The sequence below is a fragment of the Triticum aestivum genome, chromosome 3A (genome assembly GCF_018294505.1).
Source record: "Triticum aestivum cultivar Chinese Spring chromosome 3A, IWGSC CS RefSeq v2.1, whole genome shotgun sequence".
NCBI classification, from domain to species: domain Eukaryota; kingdom Viridiplantae; phylum Streptophyta; class Magnoliopsida; order Poales; family Poaceae; genus Triticum; species Triticum aestivum.
The window spans coordinates 621958397-621971305 of NC_057800.1; the positions used below are offsets into that span (position 1 = coordinate 621958397).

Below are 12909 nucleotides of genomic sequence, written 5' to 3' on the forward strand. Positions count from 1 at the left end.
GCTTCATCATCCGTGTGGTGGCTCCACTGAACCTTGCAAAACTTGATAACCTTGCCGCGAGTAACTCGGCTAGCAAACTCGAGAATCTTAACTGGTTTCTCCTCGTAGGTCAAATCGTTATCCAACTGAATAGTTTCCAATGGCATTGTGTCTCTAAACGGTATGTCAGCCATCTCCACGTGACATTTCTTTAACTGAGAGACGTGGAGCACATCATGTACTCCTAACAATCCTTCGGACAATTCCAACTTGTAGGCCACTTCTCCCATACGCTCCAAAACTCGATATGGTCCTACAAATCGTGGTGCTAACTTCCCTTTAACTCCAAAACGCTCTGTTCCCCGAAGTGGAGATACTCGAAGATAAGCTCTGTCTCCAACTTCGTAAACTGTCTCCTTGCGTTTAGAATCTGCATAACTTTTCTGTCTGGACTGGGCTACCTTGAGCCTATCGCGAATCAGCATCACCTTCTGTTCAGACTCTTTAATCAAGTCAGGACCAAACAACTGGCGGTCTCCAACTTCGTCCCATGACAACGGTGTCCTGCACCTCCTTCCGTACAAGGCTTCGAAAGGGGCCATCTTTAAACTGGTTTGATAACTGTTGTTGTAAGAGAACTCTGCATATGGCAAATTATCATCCCAACTAGATCTATAATCTAGCGCACAAGCTCTCAGCATATCCTCCAAAATCTGATTAACTCTCTCGGTCTGTCCATCTGTCTGTGGATAAAAAGCTATACTGAATTCTAGCCTGGTTCCCAAAGTTTCATGCAACTGCTTCCAGAACTTTGAGGTAAATTGGGTTCCTCTATCTGATACGATACTCCTTGGAACTCCATGCAAACATACGATCCTGGTCATGTATATCTTTGCCAACTTAGCACTGGTGTAAGTGGTCTTTACTGGGATGAAATGAGCTACTTTCGTCAATCGATCAACTACAACCCAAATTGAGTCATAGCCTGAACGAGTCCTGGGCAATCCCGTGATAAAATCCATGCCTAGCTTATCCCACTTCCATTCGGGTATCGGCAATGGTTGTAACAATCCTGCTGGCTTCTGATGCTCTGCCTTTACTCTCTGGCATACATCACAAACTGCTACATACTCCGCAATATCCTTCTTCATTCCGGTCCACCAGGAAATATCCTTCAAATCCAAATACATCTTGGTATTTCCTGGGTGAATTGAATACGGTGAGTCGTGTGCCTCTTGCAAAATCAACTTCCTGATCTCCGGGTCATTGGGCACGTAAACGCAGTCTTCAAACCATAGGGTGTCGTGCTCATCCTCACGAAATCCTTTAGCTTTTCCTTTGCTCAGTTTCTCCTTTATAGCGGCAATCTCTTTGTCAGCTTTCTGAGCTTCCCTAATTTTATCCATCAAGGTTGACTGAATCTCCATTGCTGCTACATAACCTCTCGGAACTATTTCCAAACATAGTTCACGAAGATTTTCTGCTAACTCCCTTGGTATTCCTCCCGTCATTATGTATTTTTTTTGCGGGTGAAAAAAATAAAAAAAAATACATTAGCCTTTCCGGGGTGATAATGTATTGACATGGCTCTTGCGGCTTAATGCGTCAGCTATCACATTAGCCTTTCCGGGGTGATAATGCAATTTCATATCATAATCCTTGATAAGCTCCAACCATCTCCTTTGTCTGAGATTTAACTCCTTCCGGGTGAAAATGTACTTCAAACTCTTATGATCCGTGTACACCTCATAATGATTTCCAATGAGAAAATGTCTCCATGTCTTCAATGCATGCACTACGGCTGCTAACTCCAAATCATGCGTGGCATAATTCAACTCATGAGGTTTCAGTTGTCTTGAGGCATATGAAACAACTCTCTCTTCCGGTGTGGTAAGCAAAATTGACTTACTAGCACATTCAATATTCCCTTCATACTTTGATAACCAATCCATGCCTAATATCACATCCAATCCTTGAGATTCCAATACTATTAGGTCTGAGGGAAAAACATAGTTACCAATCCTTAATGGTAACCGATCACACCATAGACTAGCCACATACTCTGCTCCAGGCGAGGTTACTAACATGGGTGACCTAAGGGCTTGGGTTGGTAGGTTATACTTATCCACAAATCCCCTTGAGATGTATGAATGCGATGCGCCAGTATCAAAAAGAACGAGTGCAGTAAATGACTTAACCAAAACTTACCTATTACTGCATCGGGCTGAGCTTCAACCTCCTCCACGCTAACGTGGTTCACCTGTCCCCTGTTAAAAGGGTTCGGCTTCTTCCCAGAACTTCCATTGCTATTTCCATTTTGTAATTCAGGACATTCATTGGCATAATGTCCTGTCTTCGAACACTTAAAGCAAGTGACTTGGCTTAGGTCCTTCTTGGCTGGGGTTGAGGGGTTGGTGCGGTTCTGGCCGTTGCTTCCTTCATTGCCATTACCATTCTTGGTGCCATTGTGATTGTGCGAGCTACCTCCTCCATGGGTATGCTGAAAATGTCCTCCCGGTCTAGGGGTAAAACGTGGCTTTTACTGAGCTCCTGAATTGTACTTTCCTTGTCCATACTTTCTCTTGCGATTCTCAATTTGCTGCTGCTTCCCTTCAATCATAAGAGCACGATCTACCAACTCCTGGTAGTTGTTGAAGGTTGCTACCATCAACTGCATGCTCAACTCATCATTCAGTCCTTCCAGAAACTTCTCCTGCTTAGCTGCATCCTTAGCAACGTCATCTGGGGCATAACGTGCTAGTTTACTAAATTCCTCCACATACTGGCCAACTGTCCGTCCTCCTTGGCGCAAGTTGCGAAACTCATGCTTCTTCATGGCCATAGCTCCTGCTGAAACGTGTGCAGTACGAAAAGCCTGCTGAAACTGGTCCCATGTGACAGTGTCTACAGGGAAAGTGGCTGTGAAAATCTCCCACCATGATGCTGCTGGTCCTTCTAGCTGATCTGCGGCAAACTTCACCTTCTCCGCATCTGTGCATCCTGTTGTGGTCAACTCCCTAGCTGTCTTGCGGAGCCAAACATCTGCTACTATCGGCTCGGTGCTACTGGAAAACACCGGCGGATTCAGCCTAAGAAAACGGGCTAAGTGGTCAACAGGTGGTGGTGGTGGTGGTGGGTTGTTGTTATTGTTCCCCTGATTCTGATTCTGGACTAGTAACTGCATCAATGTGTTCTGCTGCTGGATCAACTGGGTGAGCTCCGGTGGAAAGGTAAATCCGGGGTCACGTCTCGGAGGCATCTGAGGGTTTAGAAAAGATGAGATATAAGAATAGAGGGGGTCTAAAGAGAAAACACTACCCATATGCACATGAGGCAAAACAAACAATTCACTTCAATCAATCAAACAAAGGCATACAATCGATCTACCTATCACAAAAGTGCTCGGACTACTATATTTACATGGTGGACTACTACTACTGATGAGGTGGTCTACTAGAAATATTCTTCGGTTGCAGACTCCATAATATCTGCTCCAGCTTCATCAACATAGTCATCATCGCTACTATCTGCTTCCAAGTCGGTGCCGTCGATGATGATGTAGTCTTCCGGGCTAATTTCCTGGGGTTCTTCGTCTTCATCTACTGGCGTATGGTCTCCCATAAATATTCCAATCTTCTTGATCAGGTTGTCATTCTTCTCCACCAATACTTCAATTTCCTCTTCATAATCTTCACGTGTAGCCTTGAGTTCTTCCTCCAGTTCCTTGATTCTAGTCTTAGCCTTCTTCAGATTTATCATGTCGGCGCACATCTGGTTCTCCTCTCGTCGAATGTGCTGATTTAACTCCTGAATAAAAGCTACGATTGATCTATCCTTCCTGGTGCTGATCATCTCCCAGTGTTCATCTCGGCGCCCACAAATCTGGTAGATAGTATCCTTGAGATCCTTGTGCTAGACTTCTCCAATGCGTCCCATGGCGATGTGAGCTGCCATGCTCTTTCCTAGACTCCAAGTTGGTGCATCAAAAGAAAACTCTATGGGCTCAGTGACTGGCATGAACGTTCTTCCTGGAACTTGAACTTGAATCATCCAGCGCTCTTCTTCAGGTAAAGTGGCATTGTAGGTTCTCGTGAAGCTTGGTACTCCTATATTCAGGTATCTAGTGATTTCCTTCAAGTGACGTCCAAAGGGTGTATCTTCATCCGGTTGTGTGAACTTGTTCCTTGCATCCGCCATCCTAAAGAGTAGAAAAGATGAGAGGTCATAAGAGAAGAGAGTGAATAGTGATCTAGGTCTTTAGCTTAGTGGTCGTGTCCTACAGCCAGCGTGTGCTCTGATACCATCTCTGTAGCGACCAAACCTCAAACAGTCCGATCTCTGTGTTTCGGTATCATCCCTGGATCAGTAATGTTGACACCACACAGTACTCGGAGGATTTATAGCAGAGTAGCAATCACACACTTATTACATCGAGTGTCTCAAAAGAGAACTTATTACAATAAGTATGGCTTAAGGCCATCTAATAACGATAACAGCGGAAGGCTTGGAAGATAAGTGAGTCCATCAACTCCAACGGCATCACTGAGTATAGAACCATGACCTAAAAACTCCTTAATCGTCATCTGAAAAGTGTGCAACATTAACGTTGCAGCCCGAAACGGGTCAGCACATGGAATATGCTGGCAAGGTAACACATAGAGAGTAAAGGAATGAAACAGCTATACTATATGCATATTTGGCTGGTGGAAAGTTCTATGGTTACAGTTTTGCGTAAAGCCAATTTTTCCCTACTTCAAAGGAATAAAATTTAATTACTATCATGGTGGTTGTTAAACATTGAGAATGGTTGACAACATTCTCAATCCCAATTAAGCATCATCTTAAACATAACCCAACAAAATTAATTTAGAGTAACATGTTGAGAGTCACATGAAAATCCAAGTACTAGACACTCAAGATGTCCATAACCGGGGACACGGCTAACCATGATTAGTTTATTACACTCTGCAGAGGTTTGCGCACTTTTCCCCACAAGACTCAATCGCCTCCGTTTGGTTTCTCGCACTACATGTTGTTCGAGAAGACGGATCACCGAGGCATAGACTTTCAGAAGCGCTAGCACCTTACGATCAGGTAGACTGTACCACCTACATCCCCTACATCTGCTAGTCTACCACTGTAAGAGTTCGCACGACTTAGTCAACTATGCTAGAGCCCATAATAGCTTGTGGCTGAACACGAAAGTTTCTACTATGAATAGTCTCATGATCCCTTTGAGCTTGGGTGGTGGTCCAAAAGAAAACAGGCAAGTCCTGGAATACCCAGGTGCCTCAATCCACCCAGATGTGTGCTTAAGTTGCCACCTTAGATGAACCATTAATTAACAATCTCACATCTGTCATGGATATCACTCACCCAATCCACGTCTACTAGCATAGCATGGCATAATAAGCAAACATAGAAGTAACTCCCAAAGATTTGAAAATAAACAGGTAATAGGTACTACCTCATCTACTTCCCATCCCATAATTTAATTAGATCCTAATCATGCAATGTGTGAGGATTGATCTAATGCAATAAAACTGGGTAGTAGAAAAGGTATGATCAAAGTGTTACTTGCCTTGCTGATGATTCGCGAAACCTAACGATTCGAAGTAACAGGCGGCGCACTCCGGGTATTCTATCGCAGACAAACAAACAAGCATACAATAAGTACTCATCTAATGCACATGTAAAACTCAAATAAGAGAGCTAACCAGAAGGTTCAACTTAAGAACTCCGGTTGGCAAAAAGAATCAAATCGAACGAAGCAACGAAAGTCAAACGACGAAAGAAAACAACTTCGTTCTAGTAATCTGGATCTAGGACAAATTTAAAAGTAGAAAAATCTTGTTTAAGTTGGTTAAACGGATAGAGGGTTTCGAGACAAATCCATAGGCGCTTGAATCGCGTGGTTCCGATAAACAAGCGAAAAGTTATACTAAAATGAAAATCGGATCAGGAATCGCGATCAGAAAAATCACGGATTTTATCCGAGAAAAAGAAAAAGACGAACGCCGAATTTTTCTCTCTCTTCTTTTCCCTCTTTTTTTGGCATGGAAAACGAGGCGCGACGAACCTCGGGCGGCGGGATCGTCGGCGGCTCCGGAGGCGCGCATGAATCGAGGCAGGGCTGATGGGCTGGGGCGTCTCGGGGCGGCACTATTTAAAGGCTGCCCCCGGGCGGTGTCCCGCTCGGGTACGGCCCGAAGTCGTTTTTTTTAATTATTCCGCTTGGAAGAAAAAAATAAAAAGAAATACTAAACGGACTCCAAAAATTCTGAAATAAATTTTCACGGGCTTTTAAAATCAAGCCGCACAAGGTGAACATTTATTTGGGCCCTAAATGCAATTTTGAAAAACGCACATTTTTCCTAAATTCAAATAAAACACCGAAAAACTCCGAAATAAAATCTTATTTGATTTTTTTATTAAATCCTCAATATTTCTTTATTTTGGAAAAGTCATTTTATTTCCTCTCTCATATTTTTGTAGTAGAAATAATTAATGATAAAATAAATAAAATCAAATGATCCTATTCTCAAAATTTGAGAAAACTCAAATATGAAAATAACGAAATCCCCAACTCTCTCCGTGGGTCATTGAGTTGCGTAGAATTTCTTGGATCAACCAAAATGCAAAATAAAATATGATATGCAGTGATGATCTAATGTATAACATTCCAAATTGAAAATTTGGAATGTTACAGAGAAAAATCCAAAATAAAGATACATCAGGTCCAAAGCACCTCCTTGCAAGGCCAACTTCGTCGATATCGAGATGCAACCATTTGGTCTGACGAAACTTCCACGGTTGCACACCATGAACTATGTTTGAAGAATGTGCCTCCCATGTGGCATTATGCCCAAGAAGAAAGAAAAATCAGCAAACACGTCGAAGCAAATCAAATTTACCACCACGTGAGGTAATATGAGATTTTGTCCCAACAACACCACTTGCGTTTAGATCATCCTAAAAAACAAAGCGAGCCGAAGAACATCTTCCTACAACACAGGGACCGACCAAGCCGCAGCCAGTTACACAGATACGACGCACAACGAGAAAAGGAGCGCTTGGATCTGGCACATCTCCCCCTGCCATCACCTCTATTGCTAGACAACAACATCTCACAAACCGCCACCACTTGTGATATCACTTATATGAGCATATTGAGGAGGATATTGCTAGATCCGGTGCCTTTCGCTTCCCTCCATCATGGGGGCTAGGAAGAAGATGACGATTGGCATCCCAACAATATGTCGCTAAAACACGAAATAAAAGCCAAGATCCACTAGGACTACTACTACCATTTGCACAAGGAGGACCTGAGTACCTCTCCCTAGCCATCACCAGTCGGCAACATTGTCAGATGAGGCGTTGGAACAGTTTGTTAGCCTTGGACAACTCTTAGGAGAGGGGCAGCAAAAGAGAGGGAAGCAGAGGGAAGGAGGTCCAGCGTCTGCCAACTCAAGATGCCTGGACTGAAAAAAATGACAACCAAGTCCCTGCACTTTCATCTCTCCTGTTCCAAACCCCTAAACCCCTCACCGCTACGCACGCGACCCGGCGACCATGGGTAAGAGCGGGAAGAAGACGAAGGAGTCGCACCGGCAAGGCCGCGGCCGCCGTGGCTCGGAGCTCGGCGACGACGACTTGCCTTCGTCTGCCTACGACGCGCCGCCGCGCCGCCAGGAGGACTCGGACGGTGACGATTCCGACGAAGCAACAGCGGAAGGCGAACACGACGGAGGCGCGGAAGAAGGCGACCTCCAGGGCCAGTGGCAGGTCGGCTCGATGCCTTCCAAGTTCCACCTGTACCAGCTCTCCGTGCAGGTAACCTCGCTAGCTTCCACCGTAGCTTGGACCTGTGAAAGTCTCCGTGCTCACAACCTGTTTGACGAAATGACCATGGTGTTGTGCTTCTGTGCTCAGTCGCCAAAAGGGGACATCAGCTACCTGCAGAAGTTCTTTCTGATGTATGTCGGCGGGCGCGTCCCTCTCCACCTGCAGGAGGATTTCTGTGGCACCGCCCTCCTCAGGTCAGTGCACTGTTATAGGAGTACTAAGCAATATGAATAGCCTTTGCACAGTCTACCCTGCTGTCAATTTCGCAAACTCTTTGGCCGCACTGTGTATCTATTACTGAGGATCTGAGGAGTCCCATTAACTCGAAACGATGAGCACTTGAGACACATATAACTAGGAACTGTAATACTGAAATGCTTACTCTTTGGAGTACTTTGGTCACTATTCAGTGGTGTTCAACATCAGAGATGTTACTATTTAGCTTCAGAGTATAAGTGCATGAGTTGCTCGTAATCTTTCTTTTTTCCTGTTGGCAGTACTGAGTGGCTTCGCACTGATACGAGACGAACAGCAGTGGGCTTAGACTTTGACCGTGAGTCACTTGAGTGGTGTCTTGAGAACAACCTGAGCAAGATTGGAGCTGATGGGTATTCGAGATTGTTGCTTTTTGATGGAAATGTTCTGCAGCCAAATGAATCTCGCCTTGTCAAGCAAAAGATCAGTGATCTCGTGCAAGGTCTAAATTTTACCAGTGATGATGACTCTACTGAAATGAACAGCTGCGAGCAGTCAGATTCTTCATTTACGAAATGTGCAGCCAATTCGACCATGTCAGATGCAGTTTTGCCTGGAAGAGACATAATTTGTGCATTCAACTACAGTTGTTGCTGCCTTCACAAGAGAAAGGACTTGGTTCTGTATTTCAGGCATGCCTTCAATGCACTTTCTAAAAGAGGTGGTATATTTGTAATGGATGTATATGGTGGCACATCATCTGAATGCAAGCTTCGTCTCCAGAGGAGATTCCCCAGCTTCACTGTGAGTAGAGTTATAGCATTGCTTAATCATTGCAGCACATCGTGGCCTTTCTTCTAAAGTACCAGTTAGAAGCATACTAGGCATACTGTCATAAGATTAGTATATTTTAGGGCGAGGTTGCATTTCTTATTGGTAAATGATGCGGTATTTGTAAGAAGAATTTACAGCATGCTAACAAATCTAATATTATTATATATAAAATTAGAAATATTTGGCAGTTGTTGTATGCGACATGAAAGATGTTGAATTTTAATATCATGCTACCTGAGCAATTTAGCTACTCCCTCCGATCCATATTAATTGTCGCTGCTTTAGTACAACTTTAATACTCCCTCCGTTCGTTTTTATAAGGCGTTTAAGACAGCTGGTTTTGAACTGTTTAGAGCACTGTCTGAACAGGCTTAAACGTTTTATATAAGTGAACAGAGGTAGTACAAAGTTGTACTAAAGCAGCGACAATTATTATGTATCGGAGGCACTACATATTTTATTTGGTTTACTGGTGCATCATCATGTAGTTAGCTAAACTTAAGACAGCTTAAACTTCGCAATTCAGTTATTTATATTTGTTATGGGTTGCATGGCAAATATATGTGTTACACTAAGTTTATTTCATAAACTATACGCTTGATCTGTTTGATGAAATTAGCTTGGGTATGATGATTCAGTACACAAAGATTGTAATATCTCCAATGTATTTGTTGACAGAGCCTCTTTTACGCTTATCAATCATATAATTTCCACCCTTGTATAGTCTGCAAGTTGATATGAACTGCAATCTGCAGTATCTTTATTAGCATGACTTCATAATCTTGTGGCGTCGTATTAAATTTAAAAAAATTCTTCTTATATACAACTATGCATACAGTATTTCTGGGAGCAAGAAGAGTTTGATATCATAACTCGTGAAACAAGGATCAGCCTCCACTTTCAAGTTGGAAAGAAGCAAATGATACGGCATGCTTTCACGTACCATTGGCGCCTGTAAGTTCCTTAAACATTACTACTTGGCAAGGCATTAAGTCCAGAGTTGTTTATTTTCCCATTCACTGATCGAACAGTTACGGAAAACCTGCAAGGTTGCCACTTTTCCAATCAGAATAATTTGTATAGACATTTAGGTAAAATATCATGGCCTGTTGGGCTTTCCCAGGGAGGATTGGATCTATGGCAGTAGGGATGGATGGATGGTTGATGGGAGAGCGGCCTATGCCGCTGAGGGAAAAGGCGCATACACGCGTTATAGATAGGGGGTATTTGGGTAGAGAAAAATGTTTAATGTTGAATCAACCCCATATGCCTGGCGTCATTATATAGATGAGGCTCTATTGCAACATAAACTGCAAGGGAACAAATCTTATCTGATGGGAAGTAAACTGAATCTAAAGGAACCAAACCAGATCCTGTAACTCAAGATAGATGCTTATCCTTAAACTTGTTCTGCTGCCGTGCCTCCTGATCCTTCTATGGTGTCAACAGACTTTGGCCTCTTGTCCTAGGCTGGTAGGTTCCAACAATTAGCCGTCATACTATGGTGATAATGCCTCTGCGGTTGTTATCATGCCTCTACTCACAAAACAGAAACCTGCTTCAAGGCGGAATAAGGTTGGTATTTGTAGTCCAGGGAAACCAAAGGCAATGTCATTACATTAGCTCGCGGTGTCTCTGATACGATTGGTGCCAGAGTTGCTGCGGTTGTTTATGTGTTATCAATACGCACTTTCCTATGCCGTATCCTTGTACTTTTCATAGATGTATGAACCTTGGGGCATTTTTCAGTTATGTGCAGTGGCGCACTTGTGCAACGCTGGCAACTAGCCATACGATATCGGCTTCTGGAAAATATGCAAGTGAATGGCATGGCATCATGGTTCTTACAGACCGACGGATAGTATCTTCGAAATAGTAATTCAAGTCTCTCTTTTGCAGGTGGTCGATACCAGAAATCAAGGACTGCCTGGAGGAAGCTGGATTCAAGTCCATCCACGTATGGATCAGGGAGATGCCAGACACCAAATCAAGCGGAAACGCCAAGGAGTACACTGCCGACCGCGACGTGAAGTACGAGGAGCTCCAGCGGTTCAACCAGGCGGACGCTTGGAACGCGTACATAGTCGGGGTAGCAAACATGTAGCAGATGGAACGATCCTTGCCGCCTCCTGTTACGAAAATGGGGTGGAAAGTTGGAAACCTGACAATTTCCCCTTCCAAAACCTGGAGGTTTTGCCAAATGTGTGGATGCTCTCCCACGCCCTATTCACACGACACGACGCTGCATCGCATTGCAGCCTGAAGTATCCGAAGGATGATTTCGATGACAATTCTAAACTACTTTCTGTAATAAAACAATCCCTTTCGGTCTCTCGCCATTTGTGGAAAACTGACGGTGATTCGGTATGGCGAGGCTTCTTGAATTTGTAGAGTTGCACCAGGCAGCACTTCACCAGGTCGAGCTCTCCCCGCTCTGCTGCTCCCGTCCAGAGGGAGGCAAGACTGGTAGCAGTCGTCGTTTCAAGAGAGCATAGCCGCAGAGCCACTCGTAAGTCTCCATCAATCTTCAGAGTTTCCTTGGTCGGATGGTTTGGTCGTCTTGGTCACCTCTCTACCTCAACTTTCTGTCCCTCTCTCCAAATGGAGCTTTCTGCTATGAACCACTCCGCCCTATTGGGTCTCGTCTAGGTATGATCCACCGTGTGGTGTGACTTGGACAGAAGCGGCATTTGTATCATCGCTTTGTCCTTGTCTCGTGGTCAAGTATCTCAGGTCCCATTCCAGAATTGTATCATCGCAGTAGCAGCTCAGCAGTGCAGCTTTCGTGCGCAACTGCAGCGAAGGTTCCGATCGATTTTCCGGATCAAATCCTGGCCGGCGCAAAAGCGCCTGATAAAAGATTCACGGTGCTCGCTCGCCATTGTGGATTCCGACTAGGTTAGAGGCCTAGCTAGTGCACGCACTGCAAAGATCGGTCCGTCGCCTTTGTATCCTACTGCGATGGAGACAAAACCTAGGCTAGTTAATTCAGCGGCAAATGCAAAGGAGTCCACATGGTATCCTCGTGCCAATGATACGGGCTCAAAGTGCCGCGAGCGAGGACTGAGAGCGACGTACACCTCATCGATCCCATGCATTATCAGTTTGTTTGAGATGTATTTCTAGTGGAGGAAACAGGAGCAGAGAAGCGACCGGGGGCGGCGCGATCAGGGACTGGGAAGGACTGGAGTGGAGTGGGTTGATCGGTTCGGCCAGTGCTGACCCCGGTTTCCACCAACGCAAAGCTGGTTGGTTGGTAGATCAGGGCGCGTAGAAAAAGGAACCAGCTCAGATCGTCACGTAGAGAAAAACGACAGGTCCAATGTTGATTGAAGGAGAAAAAAAAGGGAGCAGCACAAGTTTCTTGCTTTCTTTGGCCGATGCAGCAAGAAGCAGGCAGTGTCGCATCGCGGCCTGTATTGCGTTGCATGCATGCCTGACAACGATGTTTGCTGCCTAGTATGTCGTTTGAGGAAAAGGCGCACACACGGAGACGAAAGGATTCGATGCGCTTCCCCCGGACTCAGACCATCAAAACGGCCTGTGGTCTCGCTTTATTCTGTTTTCGCTTCGATCACGCGGGCGACTGAATCGATAGGGGAGTGGAGTACAGACCGTTGCCAACTGCTCATACCTCATGGGGGTACGAAAGAGCCCTTACCCATCATGAACATCTTGCTCCGCTGCCCCTTGTCCAGTGGAATTTGTCACTTTTGCCCCATCCGAGGGGCAACCAAAATTGTGTGATAGTAGGCTGTACAGAGATGACTAGTAGTTTAGGATGCGTCTCATAGGCCGTTTTCCACCCAGCCAGGCCTGCGCGGGATGAAATCGGTTTGCTTGGCCTCCTGTCCTTCCTGCCCGGCACGAACCTCAAAGCAGTTCTAGGCCTGCATCCAGAGGAATGGCCGAATCGGCCGTTTTTCATGAGCCACGCGCGGGGAAGCGTGCGAGACGACGGGGCGTCTCATAACTCCACACGCTCTCTCCAGTCACCTCTCACGACAGATCACACATACTCGCTCTATCTTCCCTCACCGTCCCTTCAGTGTATCC

The 12909-nt window shown here is 45.0% G+C and overlaps 1 protein-coding gene across 1 annotated transcript; it reads left to right on the forward strand.

Annotated features, from left to right (window-relative positions):
* Positions 1 to 7467: 7467 nt before the first annotated feature.
* Positions 7468 to 11192, forward strand: LOC123062664 (uncharacterized). Its single transcript, XM_044486279.1, has 5 exons — positions 7468 to 7812; positions 7912 to 8018; positions 8322 to 8823; positions 9692 to 9807; positions 10753 to 11192. The coding sequence occupies exons 1-5, from the start codon at positions 7552 to 7554 to the stop codon at positions 10955 to 10957; spliced, it is 1191 nt and encodes a 396-aa protein (XP_044342214.1). The 5' UTR covers positions 7468 to 7551; the 3' UTR covers positions 10958 to 11192.
* Positions 11193 to 12909: the final 1717 nt, after the last annotated feature.

Coding starts and splice junctions, on each gene's coding strand:
- LOC123062664 (XM_044486279.1), top strand. CDS start 7,552: ATGGGTAAGAGCGGGAAGAAGACGAAGGAGTCGCACCGGCAAGGCCGC. Junction 8,019..8,321: donor TGTGGCACCGCCCTCCTCAG/GTCAGTGCACTG, acceptor TCCTGTTGGCAG/TACTGAGTGGCTTCGCACTG. Junction 8,824..9,691: donor GGAGATTCCCCAGCTTCACT/GTGAGTAGAGTT, acceptor CTATGCATACAG/TATTTCTGGGAGCAAGAAGA.